Genomic DNA, 23833 nt, shown 5'->3' with positions numbered 1-23833 from the left:
GGACATTTAAACCCCTCAATGCTGAGCCACTGCTCATTTGGGAGAAGCAAGGGTGAATAAATGATGGGGATGCCTCAAGCCAAGGAATGCCCAGCTCTCCCCTCTTATACAATGGCCCGGCTATTCATTACATTCTGCCTGATACATGCCATCCTAGCCCTGTTTCTCTCTGGTCATTCAGTCCTCTCTGGCCTCTCTGGTCAATGGCCCCTTCCATACCAAAAACTCTCCATCCACTTCTTTTAAAACATTTTATTCAATAATATATACTTTTAAAATAATATGTAACTGCCCATCATGCCATACAATGCCCCCATCCAGTCTGTGGAGTCTGTGGTCAGCTAGTCCTTGGGATTTGCTGGAGCAACAGGCAGCCATGGAACAGATCAAGGGCACAGGGGGCAACAGTAACCAACAACCATTTTTGCATACCCTTCACATTTCCCATGCTTTCTGGGTCGGGAGGAAGTCAACAGGAAGCCAAAGGCATGTGAACCTTTTACATTCGGAAGTGAGGTCTGATTTACGGTGGTGGGCTGCCCTTCAGGTGGTCTAGTTCATGCTCGCCAAGCCTGCCACCATTTTGTGTCTGCTCTCAGGACGTGATCTCGCTACGAGCGTTAAGACGTTTGATTTGGTTCTTGTTCTGCTTATGGAAAAGTATGAGGAACCGCAACAGACCTGGGGAGAGATGGGAGGAGGGGAAAGAGGGCATTAATCAATCTGAGTCAGAGTGAGCAGACCACCTGGGATAGGGCACAAGCTTGTCTTCTCCACACCACTGGATGGGACACTGGCTGTATGAGCACAGGCCTTCAAGTGTCCTCTTCCTGCTCTCTGACCCCAACAGAGGCAGCCATCAGCCTGCCTTCTGGAGAGGAACTCTGGCAAGATCATATTACAATCTTGCCCTGTCCTTCTAGTTCAAGTGCTGATGCAAATGCCTTGTGACCATCCTGCAAGTCAGACAATAGGTCCAGCTCCGGGGTCTCAGACCTGACACACTGAATGAGGGTGCCCTGAGTCTAAGAATCTGATTAACTTGGTATTACTCAAGGAAAGGGTCGAATCCACTAATCCACTAATCATTGAAGGGCATGGCTCAAATTATTTCCAACCTGCCCCTGCAATAGGTAGCTGTGTGGCATAGCCTCCTTCCATACCCATCATGGTAAAGCAGATCGTGATAGGCCAATGACTAGATTATAGAGACTACAATGATGGAAAGCACTTGGCATGCAGTAAGCTGTCTCAGTCACTTTGTGGAAACTTCCCTTGGGGAAAGGGTTATTTCTAGTGCTTCTAGATGAGAAAAGCTGCTCAGGCATGCTAAGAATTACATTGCATCCAAGCTCTTTAGCTGTTGTCCAAGGGTGCAATCCAAAGGGACCAGTGAGGGATAAAAGCACATGCATGCAAGACCAATACTATCGGCCAAATGATGGCACAGGCCTACATTCCCCTGCGTGTGCTGCAAGGAATAGTGGGGTGAGATTTCTACAAATGGCCAAGCCTGGGTCCCAAGGTTAAAGTCATATAACAAAACAAGCCAGTCCCAAGAAACAGGGGTCTTGAGTGATGCCACTCAGAAACAGGTAGCAAACAAATTACCATGACACTCCAGTCCCACTCCTAAAGAAGTCTTCTCATCAAGTGATGGCCTCAGCCACCACATAGGTCTTCAAAGATGGAGGTTTATGCCTATGCCCCTCTCCCATTCCCCAGGCCAGGACAGGAATGCAAGCTAGGGTCCCCAGCAACTGTTTGTCTCCTAGTTGGGAAGGTCAGGCATTGTTGTCATGGCAGCTCATGTCAGTCATCCAGGGCTACACCGTGGAACTGGGTCTGTAGTGTTCATTTGGGAAGGATCACAACACAGGCAGTGTTGTTTTCTGGCAACAGAAGGCTCATTGGTTCTTGAAGATTATCCAAGCTTGCCTCTGGATATCAAGATTTTTGTCCCAAACTTAGTCACCATTTACAGCAAGAAGAGCCAGCAGGTGAAAAATTTAAATTTATTGATTCAAAGTTTGATTTTTTTAAAAAAAATCCCCAATACATGCAGTCCAGGGTTAAGTGTCACATTTGTAGCACATTGTTGAGTATTGACACAAAAGTATGCACCAGCTGCATAATCCAACCTTGCCAGCTTCTACAAAGAAGACCCTCCCCCGCTGAGCACAAAAGCAAGTGCTCCTAGCCACCTCCCTTCCCCATCATCCACATGCTGGGACTTACTTTTTTAACCACAGGTCAGTTTTAATTTATTAAACTCCCTGACAAACTCAGGTTCTGTGTGCTCACAAGATCTGCTTGCTTTTGCTTTCAGAAGAGCTGACATTCTGCAACCACTTCTCCCCAGCACTTATCCACTAACTCATCTGAAGAGCTCTGGAGACTGCCCTTCCCTGCGCATGTCTGGGAATCTAAACTGGCATTAAAGGAACAGTTAATTGGCTCCTACATTTATCTCAATGCACATAGACACTCTTCCCATTGTTCTTGTCCTCACGCTCTGCTGACACAGCAGCATGCTCTGAGAGAACCTAGGTTGTTTCCCTGAGTAGGCAGACCCTGAGGCCCTTGGCAACTCTCTCTCAAGGGGCAGAGGATCCAAGCCAGGGGCAGTGTCCTCTCCAAACACACTTGTGACAGGAGCACAGTGTCCCCTAGCTTCATTCTCAGGAAGTACAAGCTCTCCAAGGCCTACATTTGTAACATTTTCTTTTTGGATACCTGCCCCTCCCCAGCCACTTTCTTTTAAGCCTCTAGGAATCCCAGTTCCTTTCTCTCTACAGTCAGCCTGAGAATACTTTCCTCTCCCTAAGAGGAGCCATGTGCCCTATGCCAGGTGGGCAAGGACATGTTAGGGGAAGGCCAATGTGGAGGCCTGGCTGGGTACTGTACTCCATAGCATGCTCGAATTACACAGGCAATGGCTTCTAGGCAGCCACCCACAACAGGGGCAGGAGCAGGGTCGCTGACTGAAGAACAAACTGTCACCAATACCCTTCTTAGTAGTGTTCTCAGCATGGCTTAGCCCAGGCAACTGTGCTTGTAGATACCAAGGAGACACTGATCTGGTGTCAGCCATGGGGCCTCAGCTCAGCACACCAGGTGCCCATTCTTGAACACAGGCAGTACCTGAGATGACAGTGTAACACTACCCTGTACCCCACCATTGGTTTGTAGGGTTTATTTTTTTATTTTTTACTTTTTTTTTTTTTTTTTTTTTTTTTTTGCTTTTCATTAAGAAATAAGTCCTTGTCATAGGCACTTTTAACTTTTGAGAATGAAGCAAACAAATGATGAGTCTAAGAAGTATATATTCACTGTAAAGGATACTAAGTGGGTCAATTTACCAGGTTAGTCTGAATAAGACTAGACTCACCCCTACTCACATGTTCACGCAAGCACACAGACATACACATGCACACACACAAACAAACACACTTTAAAACTCTCCAAATCCAGATAAAATATCCAGGGGGTTGGATCCAGCACACCTGGACCCAAGGTAGATTTGGAGACAGGTAAAAGAGGTCTATGAGATTCACTGCAACTTGGTAAAGACCAGCCCAGGTAGAGTCCCAATCCAGAGGGAGCAAGCATTAAGCCCAAAATATGCTCCACAGCTAAGGCAGAAGAGAGGTAAAATACAGGCACTGCTGCATACAAAGGACATGTCCTGCTGAGCTTTCACTCAAGGACCCATCTCCTATAGCATGCCGAAGGGGTCAGGAGAACATGACCAACTTTTCTCCCACAAGTTTTCACTGTCTCTGGAGGGCCCAGGGCAGAGATGGAGTCACTGCTCAACTAAGACCCCCGGCACCTCCCGACAGGCTCTTGAACAACTTAAAGATAAAAAGAAAGCATGGGTGATCAAGGAGATGAGCTAGAAAACAGGAAGGACATATGGTGACAGCACATTCTGACAACCAAGGGCAATGGGAAGGCCCATGGTAATCCCCAACACTTGAGGTTTGCTACTTGACATGCTAACACAGGGTCAGTAGCATCCATGTCACGTTTCTGATTATCAGGAAGAACAAAAGTATACATTGATCTACACAAGGTAGGATGCAAGGAGGCAGGATCTGTATGAAAACCTTAACTGGATGTTAATATTCTGGCTTTATAAAGGATCTTAAAGAAGATTTTTAAAACTTTATTTATTGTGTTTGTGTTTACATGCCACAGTGCACGTGTAGAAAGAGGACAACTCATGGGAGTAGGCTCTCCCCTCACCATGTAGATTTTGGGGACTGAACTCTTTGCAGCAAATGCCTTTACCTGCCATGTCACTGGCCCAAGATCTTACTTTTTAACCTATGAACTCAACTTCATACTATCAAGAGAATTACATTTGTCTTTTAAGTTTACACAGACCAAACAACAAAATAGAATCTGCATTTAGAGATGGACCTGCTACCAATACCAATACAAGTTTATTGGAATTTGGAATGTAAACAGATGTTTCAAACAAACAATCTAACCTTATAAAAATGTATGGCATTATTAAATAGTTAATAAAGAAACCCTAAGTGTGATGTGGTAGATACCCCAAGCATGTTAGGTCCCCAGAGCTGAAGCATGGCTCTGCAGCCAAGGAGAGGGGACTAGCTGGCAAACCATGTCAGTGACCAGTCCCCCAAATGAAATTAGCTCTATAAAAAAAAAAAAAAACAAAAAAAACAAAAAACCCCAAACAAAATCTAGCTCTCTGCTAACATGAAGATTAGCACAGCGGATCTATACAGCTGTGACACTTGCTCCAGGAGCCCCACTTCCTCTCCCAGACCCTGGCCAGACCCTGGCCATCTCTCTTCAGCCAGCTGCAGAAGTCACAGGATGGCTTTGCCCACAAGCTAGCTAGCGCCTGCATGTCAGAGACTTCACTGTATATGACCTATCAGAGCAGTAAATGCCCATATCACCCTGATTGTAGCCAGACCTGTTATCACTGGGCGAAAAAGAGGGAGGATGTAGGTGTTATGCCTTATGCATGTGAGGTCTTTCCTAAATACATCTAATAGACCACTTCCCTCCCCCTTTGACCTGCTGGAAGACCAACTTTCCAGCTGCAGCTATGGTTGTGAACAATAGTCTTTGTTTTAGAGTGGTACATTAAAGTACGTGCCCACACAAAGATGTGCTGAGAAATGGTGAAGTTTTCCTTGGGGGTGGGGGCAAAAAAAAAAAAAAAAAGCAACAAGATTCAATAGTTAGGCAAATCAATAAAGGTGAGCCCCAAGTTATGCACACAGCATGAAACTTATAATGAACCTGGGGTCTGTTCATGGCATCTCAAGATTTACAGTGCCATCTTCTGACACTAAAGAGGACATGGTGAGAGTGACTGCAGTTAGCTTCCAAATGAATATACTTAGAGGAAAACTGCAGGAATGAGGTACATTTCCTGGAGAGCTCATGTCATAAAAAAATACATAACACATGAATTTGTAAAAGAGCTTAAAAAAAATACTGTCACTGCTTTAATCTTTTTTTCTTTTCTTTTTCTCTTTTTCTTTGTTTTTTTATTTTTTGTTTTTTTTTGTTTTTTTATTTTTTTTTTTTTTTTTGTAAATGAGGCTGGTGTGTCAGAATAGACTACTGACTTTTGCTAAAACTTGAGCCTGAATTCTCACAGAAGAAAACCAGACACCACAATGGAATAGATAGGAAGTCAGATATTCAGAGCTTGTTGACCGAACAGGTTAATTCAACAGTGGTATCCTGTTAAACGCAGGTACGTGTACAACAACTCCGAGCTTCTCATCTCCCATGCATTCCAAAGGGAGAGTGCCCTCAGATCCTGAACTATGTGCACTGCCACACTGTACAGCGCAGCTCCCTGCAGACTAGTACTGGGGAGTTTCTTGCTTTTGACAGGCTTTAGGTCTTTACTCTTCTTTGCCTTTAGAAGGAATGATTAGAATTTCTTTTTATCACACTGTAGTTTCCTTCAAGTTTTTGTTTGGTTGGTTGGTTTTATTGGCAAGCATCAGTGCCGCATTACCGTCGATTCCCCAGGCTTCATCGTGCGGCGGTGAGGCCACTGGAAAGCACAGTGTTCTCTGCGCAAGGTTGGGACTGCTCCTTTACCACAGGATCTGCAAGAGAGGAGCATAGATTTCCATGTCAGCACCAGCACTGAGGGTGTAGTGGGAATGCCATGGCCAACCTGCCTCTTCTATATGCACCAACACAGACATTTATGTGGAACTCAGGCCACACAAGAACCAGGAACCAAGACGTGATCAGGAAAGAACTCCTTTTCTTTTTGCCCTCAAGGCAGTGAATAGAACCCAGTCCCAAACCTGCTAGGCAATCAACTAAGACACATCCTCAACTCCTGAAAATTTTATTTTGTTGTTCAGACTAGCACTGAACTCTCATTCTTCTTTAGTCTTAGCCTCCAGCTCAGCCAGAGCAACCATCATGCCCACTGGGGAATTATATAGAGTTGATTTCTACATCCTTAGAATACAGACCCAGCTGCTGAATGAAAGGCAGAGACCCTAAATTATTGCTGTTCAAAATTCACAACTATTTATGATTTCTCTTTAAGTACCAACATCATACCTAGCCCCTAAATTCTTTAAAGCATGTTATAAAAGGGGTGAATAAAAGAGCCATCGAATCTATCAATTTTAAGCAACAATGAAATGTGCAGTTTATTTAGGAAAGCATATAAACAATGAATTATCTAAACTATCCATCAGGTTGTTTTTATTATTATTCCTGAGACAGGGTCTAAGTACATTCCTTAGATGGCCTCACATTTGCAGCCCTTATACATTTGCCTCATGAGTTTACGCCAATACTGCTTTTTAGTGTATTGGTTTTGTTTGCTTGCTTGCTTGATTTTTGAGACTGGGTTTCTATGTGTAGCTCAGGCTATCTATCATGGAATTCACTCTGCCTCTGCCTTCCCAATCCTGGGATTACAGGTGTGCGTTGCCATAGCTGGCTATTTTTATTGTTGTTGTTTTTAAGATAGAGTCTTACTATGGATCCCAAACTGGCCTTGGACTCACAAAGATTTGAGTAACTCTGCCTCTCTGAGCGCTTTGTTTAAAGGAGTGAACCACCACTCAGGGCAACACCAATATTTTAAAGAGGCCTAACTCAAAGGGTAAAGGCATCTTTTTGTGTTGGAAATTAGAAAGCAGAAAATGAATGTCAGCTGTGGGCCCAGAAGGCTAAAAAAGAAGACCCTTTACATTTTTTGTTGCCTTAAACTTCTGCCTAAGGTATAAGATCATGGCAATAAGTCCTTCATTTGTTAATGTTATTAAGAATTAGTAAACTCCAAAGGAAAAAGGGAAAGAGCACACAGTGGTCAAACAACAGACAAAATCTTTAAGGGACAGAGTTCATCATGACTTAGAGTGAAATGAGGTTAAGTCAGTACTCAACTTCTTACATGACTAGACTAAGCCAACCTCTTCTGACAACGATACAGGTGAATGTCTGGGAGACTTTTAATGGGAAGAACTGCATGCATTCAAAGCACAAGCAAGTGCAGAAGGAACACATATGCTCTGGGAGATGTCACAGGTCAGAACCCAGCTGCCATACCTGCCTGCTTACCCCAGATTCCTCTTGGTCACATATTGCTTTCTTTAGAAACAAATTACTAAAAAAGCAGTGATCTTACAACTTTGGTTTTTTAACAGGGTTTCTCTCTGCAGCCCTGGCTGTCCTGGAACTCACTCTGTAGACTAGTCTGACCTCAAACTCACAGAGATCTTCCAGTTTCTGCCTCCCTAGTGCTGGGATTAAAGGTGTATACCACCACCACTCAGCCTGATTTTACTAGTTTTAACTAATTTTTTCTAATAATCTTTGATTAGGTTTTTGCACTTGAAAAACAAAAAACAAAATCTTAGATACCTTCAGTATAAAAGCCCAGGGTGATGAGAATGGGTAGAGAGCCTGGCCTCAGAGATACTACTAACAGTGAACAGCAAACACCTTTGAGAACTAGCAAATCACCTGTAAAGTTGCCTCAGTGGTCCAGAATAATGAATAAAATTTGAAGCCAAAGTCCTAGGTTGATCTAATCCAAATAACCTAGTTTTCTGTCTGACCCCAAAGACAAAGGGTGACACTTTTTGCCATTTAATAACTCACAGAAGTACGGGTGCTCCATGGCCTCTTTGGCAGTCAGTCTCTGTTGATGGTCGTACCGCAGGAGCTTGTCAAGAAGATCTAGGGCCTCAGGACTGACAAGGTGTCTGTTTTCACTATGGATAAAGTTTTCCCAGCGCTTCCGTGAATGTCTAAAAAACAAAGGAAGTGAATATTAGTATTCCGAGACTAATCAAACCAGGAAAACCCTCCTTTAATAGACCTAACATAAGCAAACCCTTAGGATATTGCACTTCATGCAGCCGAAGCTTCTTGTTGGTACCTACTATAATTCAGTATACCCTCATCCTTGTAGCCTGCAGTTATAACCATGATGTAAAACTGCTCAATCTGTAGATGAGTAGAATCTATTGAAAACATCTACATCTGAGGAAGAATTTATTCAATCTTTCAGGATTACTGCCTGTCTTTACATCAACTGTGAGAATGGCCTGGTGGTAACTTAAGTGATGCACTGGTCAGTAAACATATTTAGAAGATTGGCTTTTGAAACAAGCAATTTCATAAAATAAGTTTTGAAGATCACCAGCCAAGTATTTACTTTTAATGTACTGCACTGAAGCTGGGCATGGTGGTACATACCTATAATCCTAGCACTCAGGTTGAAGACAGGCAGGTTACACAGTAAACAAACAAGACCACCCCTCCAAAATAATACCTCAATCATTAAACTAGGTATAATACCTGAAAATTTAGCATGCCTTAATATTTATTATAAAACTTCAGAAAATAAGCTATTCACTTTTTATTTGCAGAAGCCTAGTTTTCTAAGATTTGCCATCAAAATAAGCATATGCAGTGCTAGGGAGATGGCTCAGTCATTAAGCGTACTGGCTGCTCTTCCAGTGAACCCAGATTCAGTTCCCAGCACCCACTTGGTGGCTCTTAACTATCTGTAACTCCAGTTCCCGAGAACCCATTTTTTGGCTCTATAGACACCAAGCATACACACATACATACATACATACACACACACAGGCAAAACATGCTTACATTTAAAAAGAAAGAATTTCTTTTAAAAAAGCACAAGCTTTGACCAAATAAACATTTTTTTCTATAACATTATGATTTTAATTTTTCCATTTGTTCCCATAGAATCTCAGGTGAGATGATCCTCCCAAATGTTGTGATTAGAAGAAACATGCACATCTACACATGGCTTCTTTTCCATTTTCTATTGATAAATAGCTGTTCTAGCACTTGGGAGGACAAGACAGGTGCACCTCTTAGAGTTCAAAACTAGCCCTGATCTACATAGCCAGTGAGACCCTGGTTTATTCAATAAATAAGTAAGTAAATAAATATCAATATTGATGCTAGAAAAGGGAACTCTCTGTGAGTTCGAGACCAGCTTGGTCTACAAGAACTAGTTCAGCACAGCCTCCAAAGCCACAGAGAAACCCTCCCTGTCTCAAAAAACAAAACAAAACAAACAAACAAACAAAAAAAGGGAAAAAGGGAAACTGGATGTTGTCTAACTTTACCACTTCCAAAATAGAGCAAAGTGCTTCCTTCTTTCCTCCCTCCCCTTTCTTACTTACTGTCCCAAGATATCATTGAAGTGTGGATCTAGGTCTATGTGGTACTTCTTCAGATATCCATACAGCTCATCTGTCCCCAGAACCTTGGCAATTCGAACAAGCTGAAACACAGAACAAAACTGAACAAACCACCAAACACAGAGCTTCCTGTGAGCTTTTGAGGACACTGTGCTGGACCGGGAACTAGGAAATTCCAGATCACTAAAATCCCAAATGACTTAACAGAGACCTGAGTCTAGGATAAACAGAGACTTTAAGGACACAACACTCACATGAATGCAAAGTTTCTAAACTGCTTTTAAAGGGTTAACATAACTTAGATGCTAACATCTTTGGGGGACACTGATCAAATGACTATAGTATAATGTTAGACAAAGAGGTGCCTTACTTCTTAGACCCATCTTGAAAGTTCACCAGGCAACACTGTCTGTCTCTGCATGCTTGGGACCCTCATGCGTATATATACAATTCTGAACAATACTTTAGTTTATATAGCCCCCAGAGGCTATTTCCCTAGCATTCATGACAAATAAGCAATGGCTCAATCTGCTCACCTGGTCATAGTTGTCCTGCCCATGGAAGAATGGCTCCTTTCGGAATATCATGCTTGCTAACATGCAGCCCAAGCTCCACATGTCCAAACTGTAATCATACATCTGAATACAGGAAGGATGGTCCATCAGTCAAGGATGGTTAGACACTATTTGTATTGATTAAAATTTCTTGTATTCACCTGATGTCTAGCCCTGACTTGAGGAATGAGGCAAACATTAGGCAAACATCTATTACCAAACTCCATCCTCAGCCTTTCTGCAGTCATTTTAGAACTAAGTCACTCCTTTCTCTTAAAAAAAAAAAAAAAAAAAAAAAAAAAAAAAGCAAGAGACTCAGCTGATAAAGGCTGTCAAGCCTACTAACCTACTAAGTTTGGTAACAAGAACCAATACGGTGGAGAGAACAAAAATACCTGCAGTTGTCTTCTGACCCTTCCCATGTGGGCTGTGGCACAAGTATACTCATACATATACATACATGCATAAAAATAATGAATTTTTAAAAATGTTGCTGAGAAAAACCTTTGGGTTTTGAATGCATCCAAACTGACTACACAGTAACCAGGAAAATTCCCATGGAAATATAAAAACATCTCTGAGCAGCTTCACCAAGATGTTCACCTGATAGTCCACAAGGAGCTCTGGTCCCTTGAAGTACCTCGAGGCCACCCGAACATTGTACTCCTGAGCAGGATGATAGAACTCCGCCAGACCCCAATCAATCAGTCGGAGCTATGAGAAAGACAAGACCCAACAGGATTTGAAAAGTGCACTTTGAGATGTCCTGTGACAAGGCCACACTGCATTTCTACAACATGTATTTGTCCAAACACAGTGTACTCAGGAAAAACTTTACTCCAGAAACTGCAGATGAGGTCATTTATGGAGCACGGTACTTGGAATATATCTGAGATTTTTCCCTTTTAAATTATCCTAGTTTTTTACTCTCCAGATCAAAAGTGCTCAACCTTTATTTGGTCTCCATGCTACTTACATATGGAACACACTACCCCCTCATTCATGGCTCTTAATATAAGCTACAGGTACTAATGAAGGACTTACATGTATGACCCACTCCAGGACAGAAGCACTACGCTAGCTGGTCATTAAGCTAATACTGTCTATGACAACAAGACTAGAAAAGACCCAAGTGTCCTTTTTTAGGGCTTGTCAAAGTGGTCTAATGGTCATGAAGCAAAGCCGAAACCACTAATGTAGTTTTTCCCTGAGGTTCTTTGAACACTAAAACCAAAATAAAACCAGTGACCATAGTGAATGAAGGTCTCCGTGTACTTCCTGGAGGCTAGAGAAGTCAAAGTGACGCACTCTACTGAAGAAATCAGTGTAGTCTACAGATAGCACAATGCTATTGGACAATGTTTAGGTTTTTCCCTAAACCTTCAGTAAAGATTTGGTGCTGCCTGGCTGGATTGGTACCTTTTTTTGTTGGTGATCTATCATGACATTGTGAGGTTTCACATCCCTGTGCATGATTCCCTTGCTGTGGCAGTAATCCAGAGCCTAGTAGGTAAGAAAGCACAGAGAAAAGTAAGCAAACCCTTTACCACCCACAATGCAAACACAGTTTTATTATTTGTGACACTTTAACTTGAATACTCTCAAAAAGGGGCAGCTTACTGCCTTTAAAGAGAGAGACAAAAGATGCTCTCTGTGAACACTACAGCTGGCAGCCAGTAGAAGGGGGCTGTAGATGATCATGCTGGAGGTTATTTTAAAAAAGAGGTGATGAGAGGCCCAGGGTGTGGGACCTCAGAATCCATGTGGGCATGAAGAATGACACCTTAATGTATCTTTCAACAAGACAGACTTAAGATATGTGGGTCATGAGTTTTCCAGAACAAGAAGCATTTATGTTTTCCTTAAAACATAAAAACCTGAGCCAGCAATTAAGAATTATCATTACTATTCTGAGAAAACTACTTCCTGTAATAGAATTAAAAGGCTATGACGTGTTAAGAGCCAAGGATTTTTGGTAAACTGACAGCTGTATGTATAACCGCTGCCACCATGCTTCAGAGTCTTTCAGCACTCCAGTTCCCTGGAGTTTCAGATAATGCCCACACCAAGTTTCCCCAGGCTACTGGTGGATCTGGCATCTGTTCTTGGTATTTCTTTCTGTCAGACATTCCTAAAGGTACAGCACTAATCTATCTTTCTCACTGAGCCTATTTAATTTTGAGACTGAATCATTTATGAACTTATAAGTTTACTGATTTGGGTTGTTTCTACTTCTGGCTGTTGAGAACAATGCTGTAATGAACAACCATGTGTAAGTTCTTTGGGGAGTATGCAAACTATGTGTTTTTTTTTTTTTTTTGGGGCAGAAGTGCCTTGTTGTATGTTAGCTTTACAATTTTTCTAAGGAACTGCCTGTTTTCTCAAGTCCAACATACAATGGTTCCAGTCTTTCTACAATCTTGACAACACCTGGCACTGGTTTTTTATTTTGTTTCTCAAGACTTGGTTTCTCTATGTAACTCACTCTGTAGATTAGGCTGGCCCTGACTTGGAGAGATCTGCCTGTCTCTTCCTCCTGCCTGAGTGCTGGGATTAAAGGCATGCACCACCTTGAGATGGGATTTCTGTCTAAATTTGAAGCCTGTCCTGGAACTTGCTCTGGAAACTGGGCTGGCATCAAATTCACAAACTGCCTCTCTCTGCCTCCCAGGTGGTGGAATTAAAGTCGAGCACCACCATTGCCTGGTTCCTTTTTAAATATAGCTATTCAGATAGGTTAAAGTGGTATCTCAATGTGCTTCTGATTTGTATTTCCTTATTAGTGATGAAACAAATTATCATTACATGTTTAATTAATAAGCCTTTTCCTTTTGACTGTTAAAACAGATCAGTCAGGCTGCCCTCTACTCTCTGCACACAGACTGACCTCAAAGTTGATATCCTCCTGTCTCAGACTCCTGAGTGTTGAGATTGAAGGCATGCTCACTACATCCAGATTTTTAAAATCTAATATACCACCTGCCACCATTCACACACACATCTCAAGTCTTTTCTAAACATACCGTATGCCATCTTTGTGAACTCCAAAGTTATACCTTTCGGATTAAAAAGCACAGGAAAGCTTCAAGAGGCCAGAAAATTCTTCATGCAGGGCTATCCTGCATTTAAAAATGTTCAACAGAATATGTGGCATCTAATCTACTTAGTCTAGGTGTTGGCTGTGCTACTCAAGGTGTAACAGCCAAAAATAATTCTAGATACCAAGTACCTCCTGGCTGGGGAACACCAGGCATCTTTATGCTGGATATATATTTAAACAGAGGATGACCAGCACACCAAAATTATGTATGGTCCCAGGGAAAGCCTTACCCTCTCCGAGGAGAGGGTGGGGAAGCAGGAGGAGAGGAGGGAGAGCGAACTGGGATTAGAATATTAAATAAAAAAATAGTTCCCTGGTCTGTAGCAACAGTAACAAGCTATGATGCTTTTAATTTTAATTTTGGAGAGTGGGCAATACAAAACCTGGGGACAGAGGTGAGAAATAATCTTCAAAGAAAGGAATACTAGAGGGAAGGGGCCTAAGAGCATTTTCTGGACATCCATAATTTCTCCACCAGCCTTGTCTACCATTTTTTGCAGCAATGATGGCAATCTATAGCTGTGGTGTGTAGTGGAGTAGCCACCAGCTACGCAAGGCCACTAAGCACTTAGCACGTGACTAGTATCACATGGGTAGAGAACAGAATTCTTAAGCTTGTTTAAACGCCTACCATAGATCTAAGACTATAACTGGTATTCTGTTTAAGCAACACTTCATAATTCCCACCCAAACTGGCAGTTTTCTTATGAAATTAGGGTCCATGAGGGCATATCCCCCTGAATCTGAATGAGATTCAGGGGGTGGTCACACATCATAGCTGTCAGCCTTACTTTCCTCTACATTGGCTGTGATGTTAAATATTTCCTGGTACTTACTTCTATCCTTTTCTAAAAGGGAAATATGTCAATTTCGTTATTTTACCTAGTCTATGTCAAAGATCTAATCAAGATAATACCTGGGATGTGAAAAATACACATAAGCAAACGCTGAGGGGAAAAAGGGCAGCAGTGATTAAGTCTCGGCTGTGTTCACTGGCCAGACACGCTGTGGGGCTCCTAATAGGCCTTTAAATTCCAAGGAGACTTCAGTCTTAAAAATACTACAGCTTCTGAGCATTCATTACCAGGGAGTGAGGGCTAGAGTGCTGCTATCACCAGACAGAAGCTTGGCCCCCAGCACCGAAGACAGGTTCTGTCTTTATCTAGCTGGTGCTGGCCAAAATCTACAAAACCTGAACACTGACATTACTGAGCTCTTGTGAGAAATGGACAGTGGCTCTCAAGGGTGTTGTGAGGGGCTTTCTGGGAAGACATCTAGGAAATATAGTTTGCTGTTCCCAACACTGTAAACCTCTTCCTACTGGATTTCTTCTACTCTGGAGAAGACACAGATAAGGTGGACCAGGTCAAGCTCTAGTCTATCCTTACCAACAAAAAGGAAGCTCAATAGACATGGCATGAATGCCACAACTTGGCATATCATTCAAGTACAATTCTAAGGAAAAACACTCATTTCATGGGGCCAGTTCTTCAAACTTCCACTCCCTGGTATTTTGTTCAAGCAATGTTTCACAGTTCCCCCACAAACCCAATCTTGGCAATTTACTTAATTGAAATCCATAACCACTAACCCTTACCACCAAGTTTTTGCAATATCTGTATTTAGTATTATTATTATTATTACTGGAGACAGAGGTTTCACTTTGTAGCTCTGGCTTGGAATCCACTATGTAGACTACGCTTGTCTTGAACTCAAGAGACCCACTCACCTCTATCTCCCCAGTGCTAGGATTAAAGTCATATATCATCATACCTAGACAAGTCTGTATTTATAAAGCACTTCTAGGAAAAGGGGAGTTCATAGTTCTAAGTTCTTAGTGGTTCATTAACCTAAAAGATACATGTAGCCTTTTCAAAATGCTTTACTCAAGTGTTTCACCTACATTCCTCTGTTAATTAATAATGCTTCATTTTTTTTTTTTTTTTTTAAATAGTACTTGGTATTTTTAAGTCATTTAGAAGGTCCACACATCATTTCTCCCTAGATCAGGGGCTAGTCAGTGCTTGGGGTTAGGGATAAATATTCTCATAAAAGAAAGGAATGTTAAGACAGATTGGAGTGCGGGGAAAGGCTGCCAATTCTGTATATCTCTCTTCATGACTTTCCCATCAAGAAATAATAACCATTTTATACTCTTTGAAGACAAGGACTGGCCACAGGATTGACTTTGGCCAACAGGGTATTAGCAAACCAGCAAGACCAGGTTGAAGTGCTTACTTACACATTGAGGTCTCCATTGTTATTGCTACTTGAAAGACAGGAGCTTAACTATTCCACTAGCAACGACAGCCTACTTCACAGATGCATGAATGAGACCAACCCAGACCATTTTGTCTCAGTCAGGCAGACTTGAATCTAAAACAGAAGTTACTAGGCTAACTCATGTTATTTAAGTTGGATGTGACTTTCTACACAGAGAAGGTTAGGATTAATTAACTGTCGAACAAAACAAGGCAAAACAAAAATAAATAAATAAATTCAACTGCCAACAAGAGCCACAGGGAATTGTGTGTGAGCTTTGTATAATGACCCTGTAGCCTTCTTGGCCAGTCTTCTGAGTTTTTGGTTTTTTAAATCTGTGAGGTCCAACAACAAAATTCTCATCAGAAATTAAGATTCACTCTTTTACTAGATTCTCTGGGTATCAGGAAATATTCTTCTTGAATTATTTTTAAAAACTTCTTAAAGGAATAAGGATAAAAAAATGCTACTTACTTTAAGTAGTTCATACATGTAAAACCGGATATCAAAGTCAGTCAGGATCTGGTAGAGTTGCTGAAACAGATTTCAGAAAACAGAAAGTCAATTCAGTGTGATAATGTGATTGTATTTGCAATTCTAAATGCTGGCCATCCTTTGCAAACTGAGTTACAATAGATACCCTCAACTTCACTGCCTGACCTGGAATGGTGAAGATGAAGAGTCAGAACTCTACCTTCAGTAGAGCAGGGAAAAAGAAACACTTCAGCCAAGTTGATCTTTGCTACTTACTATTCCACAATTCTAGTAACCATACCCACACTGCTGTGAAGTCTAGTTGTCTACATCAAGCTAAGTTCACCTAGCATATAGCACACCAGGAGAACTTCCTCAGCTGATGTGGACTGATGTTAGGGGAATAAGTGGTTTGTAAAAGAAACAAGGGAAGTTTGGGACATTTGGAGATGCTCTCTGTCTCCTACCAAACTATTGCTGGCTGAAAAAGATTTCACAGGCAGGCAATATGGGCATTAAAAAAAAAAAAGAATAAGGCATTAAAAATAAAAAGGCAACAGTGTCAAACACCGTAAGACAAGCTAATACACTCATAGAAACATTCACTACTCATAATCCAGAGAGCCAATTCACGGAGTCTGAAATAAATGTCAACTTCTTGGAGCAGAGTACTAGGATAATTAAAGTACCACATGCAAAGTCAGACACTATGCATTGCTGTTCATAGACAATTTCAAGTAAATCTTTACCTGTCAATCTAGGCAACACTTTCTATAAATAAAGTTAACTGAAAAGACTAAACTTTTCCACTACTAGAAAAGAGAATCACACATCACAGGGATGCTCCAAGAAGCAAAGATTAACTACACTGTTGTTTTTTGTTTTTTTCTCTTCAAGACAGGGTTTCTCTGTGTAGCTTTGTAGACCAGGCTGACCTACACTGTAATTCACTGAATCATTCATTTCCGGTTTTTCCAGACAAAAGTTCTCTATATTGCTTTGGAGTCTGTCCTGGAACTAGCTCTGTAGACCAGGCTGGCCTGGAGCTCAGAAATCTGCCTGCCTGCCTCTGCCTCCTGAGTGCTGGGATTAAATGTGTACACCACCAATGCCCAGGCCCTACATTGTGATTCTATAAGAGGAAAATAAAAATCACTTATCTGCAAATATGACAAAGAAACTAATAAAAAGCACAGGTGTAGAAAAGAAGAGGCCACTACTCCCTTCCCCCTTTAGAGAAGAGTAACTTGCCTTTCCAATTTAGTAGGACTATGTAGCTCTATCAACTCCAGACAGCCCACAAACTGCTGAGTTGCTAGGGGCTTGCCCTTGGGCTGGGGACAAGCCAAGAGGAGGGTGGGGGGGAAGCTGTGCTGTACTCACATTTACTCACCATTTATTTCTACCATGTAGGTTTAGCTTCCTAAGGACCAAATTCCAGGTTTCTGTCTTCCCAGCCCTGCTTGCTTCAAGGCAGGTTTCTTAGCTAGCCTAGTACTTGGTTACAACTGACAACCAGGATATTCAGGTCTAAGCTTTGATACCAACTTGGGTGTGAGAGAGATCGACTACACAGGTTGTACTATACTGAACCAGGAGGTCAATAAATAGCCCAGAAAAGAGAAAAGATCAAATTCTCAAACCCTCAGAGTGCTAAGATATTTTTAAAAAATTTTTAGAAATCCAATATGGGCTATTTTATTTGAATCTTTATCTGCAAAAGACTTTTCCTCTTGTATCATGTACTATCTATATCTATCATCCTGTAAAGGCCGAACAGTATAAAAATAAATGTCCTTGGCCTGTCAACAAAGTACTTCTGACTGACTATTCCAACCAGTACCAATTTCACTGAACATGAAAAACATTACCTATGCAACAGTGTGTGGCTGGCCATCAGTTAGCCTGACCTCCTTTTTTTGTGGTGTTCTTGGTGGGTAAGATTAAACTATATCTGGACCAAGAAATCTCCTGGGCTCATGATTCAGGCATCTCTAGGGACCAACTTGGCCTCCTCTGTTGTTGCTCGATTCTCCACTGCAGACTTCAGGAATCACTTTCTCTGAAGACAACATGTATCTGCTCCTCTGTTGTCCCTTTCCACTGCTCGTCTCCAAACTATCCCATCAGCGTTCTACACACAAACAGTGGTCTCTTCTTTAAACTCTAGGCCATGCTCTCCCTCTAAGGCAGTGATCCTCAACTTTCCTAATGCTGAAACCCTTACATATATAGTTCATGTTGTGGTGACTCCTAACCATAAAATTATTCTGCTGCTACTTCATAACTGTAATTTTGCTACTGTTATGAATAGTAATGTAAATATCTGATATTAAGGATATCTGATATGGGATGCCAGAGGGGTCCTAACCCACAGTTTGAGAGCCACTACTCTAAAGTGTTAAATGCAGTGACACTCTCAGTGATCCTAGAATTAGCACCTTGTACTGGCAGTGATCTGGAGTTCTGAAGGTAAATCCTCGATGTTGTAAACATGAACCTGCTACCTGCCTGAGTAGCTGGCTATATACATATGAGGGAAACAGCTGCCCCCAGCAGATGGCCACTGTTGTAGTGATTCATAACCTCTGAACTCTCCCCACTTTCCCAAGTGTTATGTATGAACCCACTGCACAGCTGTACCCTAAACCCATTTTATCCACCAAACTCTCAAACTCAAGCCCTCATTACATCAGGACAGCAAGTTCCTCCACTTGCTTTTATAATGCTCGCCAGTTAGTGGAACAAAACAGAACCTATCTTCGGACTAGCAAGTTCATGTGACATTAGAAAGAGAACCACACTTTCACTCCACCTATGTAGACAATATTATTAACCAAGAAACTACAGAATGTTACAGGAAGTAAGCTTTGCTTACATTTGCATAAGAGACTTATCAAAAATAAACCAAGCCCAGAAGATTATGGGCTCACAAGTAAAGGTACTTATTACCACACCCAATGGCCTGAGTTAGATCCCTAGGGCCCACAAGGAACAAAAAGGAACTGACTCCCACAAGTCTGATTTACATTTACACACACACACACACACACACACACACACACAAACACACACACACTATAAAAGGTTATGAAGGTAGTAAGGAAGAGACCACTTACCTATTCCAGTTCAGCTGCAATGCCTCAAACACATTTGTGTTTCCCCAGAAATCAGTTTTACTACAGGAGTAAACTAAAGAGCCTGGTTGAATATGTCTTTGATTTTTAAAAATAAACAAGGAGCCTGGTTGAATATGTCTTTGATTTTTAAAAATAAACCCTGCAATATCTGAAGAGGAAAATACAACTTGATAATCAGGCTTGAAGTCTGTGCAAAGTCAGACACCCAAGGAATGGCCACAGTGGGCCTCAAAGACGCTGGGGACAGAGCAGTGCATCACAGCCAGTCATGTCCCATACACAGTCTTTGCCTCAATGGCTACAATTCAAGTTCTATGGACTCTGACCCAGTAACAGAAGAGCATATGTATGAGAACAGAGTGTGCATACACAGGTCAGTCTACATGAAGAAATCTCAGGGCCCAAATGGAGGAAATATAAAGTGAGAGACATGTGTTATTTCATGTTGTAGTCACCAATTTAGATACTGCTAATATATAATGTCAAGACAGACCAACCCTCCCCAAAAACAAAACAACAAATAAAACTTTCGGAAATTTAAAGAACTAGAACACATTTTTTAATCTAGTAAATAAACTTTACAATCTGAAAATTTCAGTCTTGAGGAAATGATAAAATGTTAATGACCCCTAAATGTAGTCTACTGATTCCTGATGAGGAAACCATCCAGTCTATAAGCCCCACAGGACCAGCTAGTACAGAGCCATCATGGTACACCGTCACAAAATGAAGCTCAATTAAATCTTACCAATTTTCAATGCTAAAACTTGGTAGTGACATGTCTGAACAGATGCCTTTTCCTTTAGACTTGTTCTGAGACATGGTCTTCCTATGCAACTCAAGCTGTCCTATGCAACTCAAGCTGACCTAGAACTCACTATGTAGCCCAGATTGACCTTGAATGTAGATAGAATTCTATCTTGGTCTCCCAAGCACTGGGTTTACAGGTGTGTGTCACCATGTCCAACTCTCACTAGAGACACTTTCCAGTTGAGGAGTATGCTGTTAAGTGGTCACTCTTAACAGCATACTCCTTAACACCTCTGAGAAATGACCCTTTTTAAGTTTAAGATGTCTTCTTAAGGGCACGGTGTTTCTTCTACTGTTTAACTTTGACATACAGAAAACCAGTGGTTTTAAGGGGAAGTGACCAAACTAGCACCTCTACCATGAAGTGAAACACTAGGGGAAATGAGTAACCATCATGGCTTAAAACATGAGCAACTTTAGAATCACAAAGCAAACATCAACAGGCTCCAAATAACAAGCACTAACACTGGTTATCTGCAGTGCTTGGGACAACAAGTGTTTGTTTTTTGAGACAGGGTTTTAGTGTGTATCCCTGGCTGTCCTGGTACTCACTCTGTAGACCAGGCTATCCTTGAACTCAGAGACCTGCCTAATTCTGCCTCTTGAGTGCTGGGACCAGCCTGGTCTACAAGAACTAGTTCCAGGACAGCCTTCAAAAGTACAAAGAAACCCCATCTTGAAAAACCAAAAAAAGACATGGGGACAATAGTTAATGAGAAAGTTCTGGGAAAGGTCATGATAGTAGATCAGTGTAAATAACTAAATTTCTTGGATACTCGGATACTAACGCAGGAAAATGCTCAGGTTCCATTAGCAGCACATTCAGGAACCTAGTATGATAATGTCCAACTAACTGCAAGATGGCTTAGCACAAAGATGAAGCGAGCAATAGGAGGGAAGGACAGAAGTAACAGTAAGGGCATGAAAACACCAACTGAACAATCAACAGGCTGATAGTTGGCCACTGTGCACAAAGTCTGGGAGAAAAACCCTTAATCCACAAGTTCAAAATATGCATTTCTAATTTAGAAACCATCATCTAACATTAACAAATAAGAATTTAGGAGGACAGCTGCCTAGATTACACACTGTATATATACTTTTAGTGACTCCAATGAGGAAAAGCTGCCTAACTTCATTTACAAATGTAATATAACGTAGATACCAAAATGAGATGTCTGCATAATGAAAGAGAATTTACAGATCAAAGTTATCACCTGCACCCCCATCACTAAACAATATGTGACCACTGCACTGCTGCTTTTGTTTGTTTTTGTGTAGTACTATGAATAGAACCCAAGGCCCTATGCACTCTAGGGATACATCAATGCCACAACAAGCCACAACATAAGCTAGTCACTGCAATCTCACCCTGACATTTAACCAGACAAACTTTGGATAGTACCTGAAAGCCAGCTATTATTGCACTTCACATTAAAAGGGAAAAAGATGAACAGGAAAAGCAAACCTTCCCATTCAGGCAGACACTGGACAGATTTAAGGACACAAAGACCAACAAATTGCCCATTTGTGACCTGTCATCCAAACTAGGAGAAAAACTAATTATCCAAATGCCATCATTCACCATTCCAAAACACACTTGCTACCTGGTATTCAGTGTTCTTTTAGGATGACCAAAATAGCATGGTTCAGTTTTCAAAGGGGATCCCCATCCCTCTGCTTCATCTGGAAGTCCTCTAAAGTAAAGCAGTTACAGGCCTGGGAGGGATGAACTCCAGAACTGAGAGTGAGAGAGACAACAGTTTGAAGCCAGAAAACATGTTCATGGACTTAACAGATTCAAAAAGCTGAAAATTCAGTCAACAGTGAGTGAGGAACCCCTAAGCCCAGAGCTTCAAACTAAGAAGCACAGAAAGGCCCAGATATGAACAGAACCAGCTCAGAGAGAGCAAACAGCAAGCTGCAACAGCAGCTGTGAGCTAGCACACCAACACCACTAAGATCTGCATAGTACTCAACTAGAGATCCCAATTGCCAACAGTGTCCTCAAGACAGGGGCCTGCCCTTCCACCAACAGGAGCAGCAACTTAACAGCCAAACAACAAAATGATGAAGAAAAACAGATGAAAGGCATGGAAAGAAACTGCAATCATCTCTATGAGAAAATGGATGATATTACATAAAGCATAAGAGAATAGGACACTATTTTTAAAAATTCAGAGGCCAAAAGAGACTTCGAAAATACAAAGTCTAACATTTGAATTATATTCTAGATAGTGGGAACAAGAAAAGGGTGTGAAATCAAAGAATGCTGACACTATGGGAGCCATGAGCTTTCAGATGGAAAAGGCAGCAAGAATGCATAACAAAGGATGAAAGGATCCCACAGGAAGGCACACATCTGATCATTCAGAAGACTGAGAATGAAGAGAAATTCCTAAACACTTCTAGAAAAAGAAAAGAAAAATCTGTAGATCAAACAGCAGGGGCTGGCTCTAGTGCTGACACTGGAACAAAAGCTTCGAAACAATCAAGAATCCCAAAGCAGAATTATACCCAGTGAAGACTAAGTAAGGCTAAAAGATGTTCTCAAATGTCCAAGTCCCAAAAACCACTGATTTCCACAACCCCTTTATAAAAGCACCCATTAGAATGTCCATGTCTTCAGAACACCTCCTTTAAGGATTTCCCAGGATGTCAGAATTCCTGTCAACTCCCCACAGAAACCTAATACAGCACCTGGCAGACACCATCTTTGAGAAACACAAAATGCTGAAGCCACACTGATTTTACCTGTAAGGGAGTTATAATAACAAGGTATTTGTTACACACATCAAAGACTGTATTAGGTACAAAACTTACTACTTATATTAAGTAAATGCATCTTTCCCCCTCAGATACCCTTGAGATTAGATTCCCTAACAAAATTAGATGTGCAAATAAGGCACTTCTTTCATTTTACCTGCAGCTGGACAGCCACCAGCAAAGCTGGCTTTATCTCTCTAGCTTCTAGCTCAACAAACTCACAAGTTGCCAGAGAATTATAAGCACCCTCAAATCCTCTCACATCACTATTTTGTTTTTTATATTGTTTTCAAATTGTGTTTGTTCTTATAAAAAAAAAAAGTTTTCTTTTTGCGCATCTTAACACCAGAAATCTCACTAGTAGGTTCATGTTTTTAGTTATACCTAAATCCATGAACCAAGTTAAAGCTGCACATAGCTGCTTATTTCTGCAATCCCAGCATTCAGGAGACTGAGGCACAAAGGCAAACCTGGGATAGAGTGTCTCTCAAAAAAATAAATCAGACAATGTTTAAAATATTCTTTTTAAAGAATGCTTCAGTTGGGAACACTGGCAGACACTTGTAATCTTAGTACTTAGGAGCCTGAGGTAGGAAGATTAAGTTTGAGGCCAACCAGAATTAAATGAGAGACTATATTAAAACTTAATGTATAGCTGGGCGGTGTTGACAGACACACACCTTTAATCCCAGCACTGAGGAAGATAGGGGCAGGCAGATCTCTGCATTCAAGCCAGTCTGGTCTACAGAGTTCCAGGACAGTCAGGGATATACAGAGAAATCCTGTCTCTTAAAAACCAAACATACAAAGAAAGTAACTTCAGTATACAATAGTACATCCTAATCAAAATAAGATGATGTAAGTACTCCAGGACAGGTTCTTTGACAACAGGGACTCCAAGTAGGTTTGATATTAGCACCTTCAATCCAATGGGTCACAGAAGTTCTATATCCATTTATCTTTTCCTATTGGCAATGGCAGATCTTATGAAAATCAAAATTAATGTCC

At 41.3% G+C, this 23833-nt stretch overlaps 1 protein-coding gene across 2 annotated transcripts in view; it reads right to left on the bottom strand.

Moving 5' to 3' along the window:
- Positions 1 to 237: 237 nt before the first annotated feature.
- Csnk2a2 (casein kinase 2 alpha 2) overlaps positions 238 to 23833 on the bottom strand; it is a 37518-nt gene continuing 13922 nt past the window's right edge. For both annotated transcript variants that reach the window (XM_051201934.1, XM_051201933.1), the window contains 8 exons: positions 16110 to 16169; positions 11693 to 11776; positions 10877 to 10987; positions 10256 to 10357; positions 9702 to 9802; positions 8143 to 8291; positions 6023 to 6116; positions 238 to 681 (listed from right to left, as the gene is read on the bottom strand). In XM_051201934.1, the coding sequence (XP_051057891.1) occupies positions 6040 to 6116; positions 8143 to 8291; positions 9702 to 9802; positions 10256 to 10357; positions 10877 to 10987; positions 11693 to 11776; positions 16110 to 16169 (684 nt within the window). In that variant the 3' untranslated portion in view covers positions 238 to 681; positions 6023 to 6039. The remainder of the gene's footprint in view (positions 682 to 6022; positions 6117 to 8142; positions 8292 to 9701; positions 9803 to 10255; positions 10358 to 10876; positions 10988 to 11692; positions 11777 to 16109; positions 16170 to 23833) is intronic.

The sequence above is a fragment of the Phodopus roborovskii genome, unplaced genomic scaffold, assembly GCF_943737965.1.
Source record: "Phodopus roborovskii unplaced genomic scaffold, PHOROB, whole genome shotgun sequence".
NCBI classification, from domain to species: Eukaryota; Metazoa; Chordata; class Mammalia; order Rodentia; family Cricetidae; genus Phodopus; species Phodopus roborovskii.
This window is presented reverse-complemented; position numbering and strand designations above follow the sequence as displayed.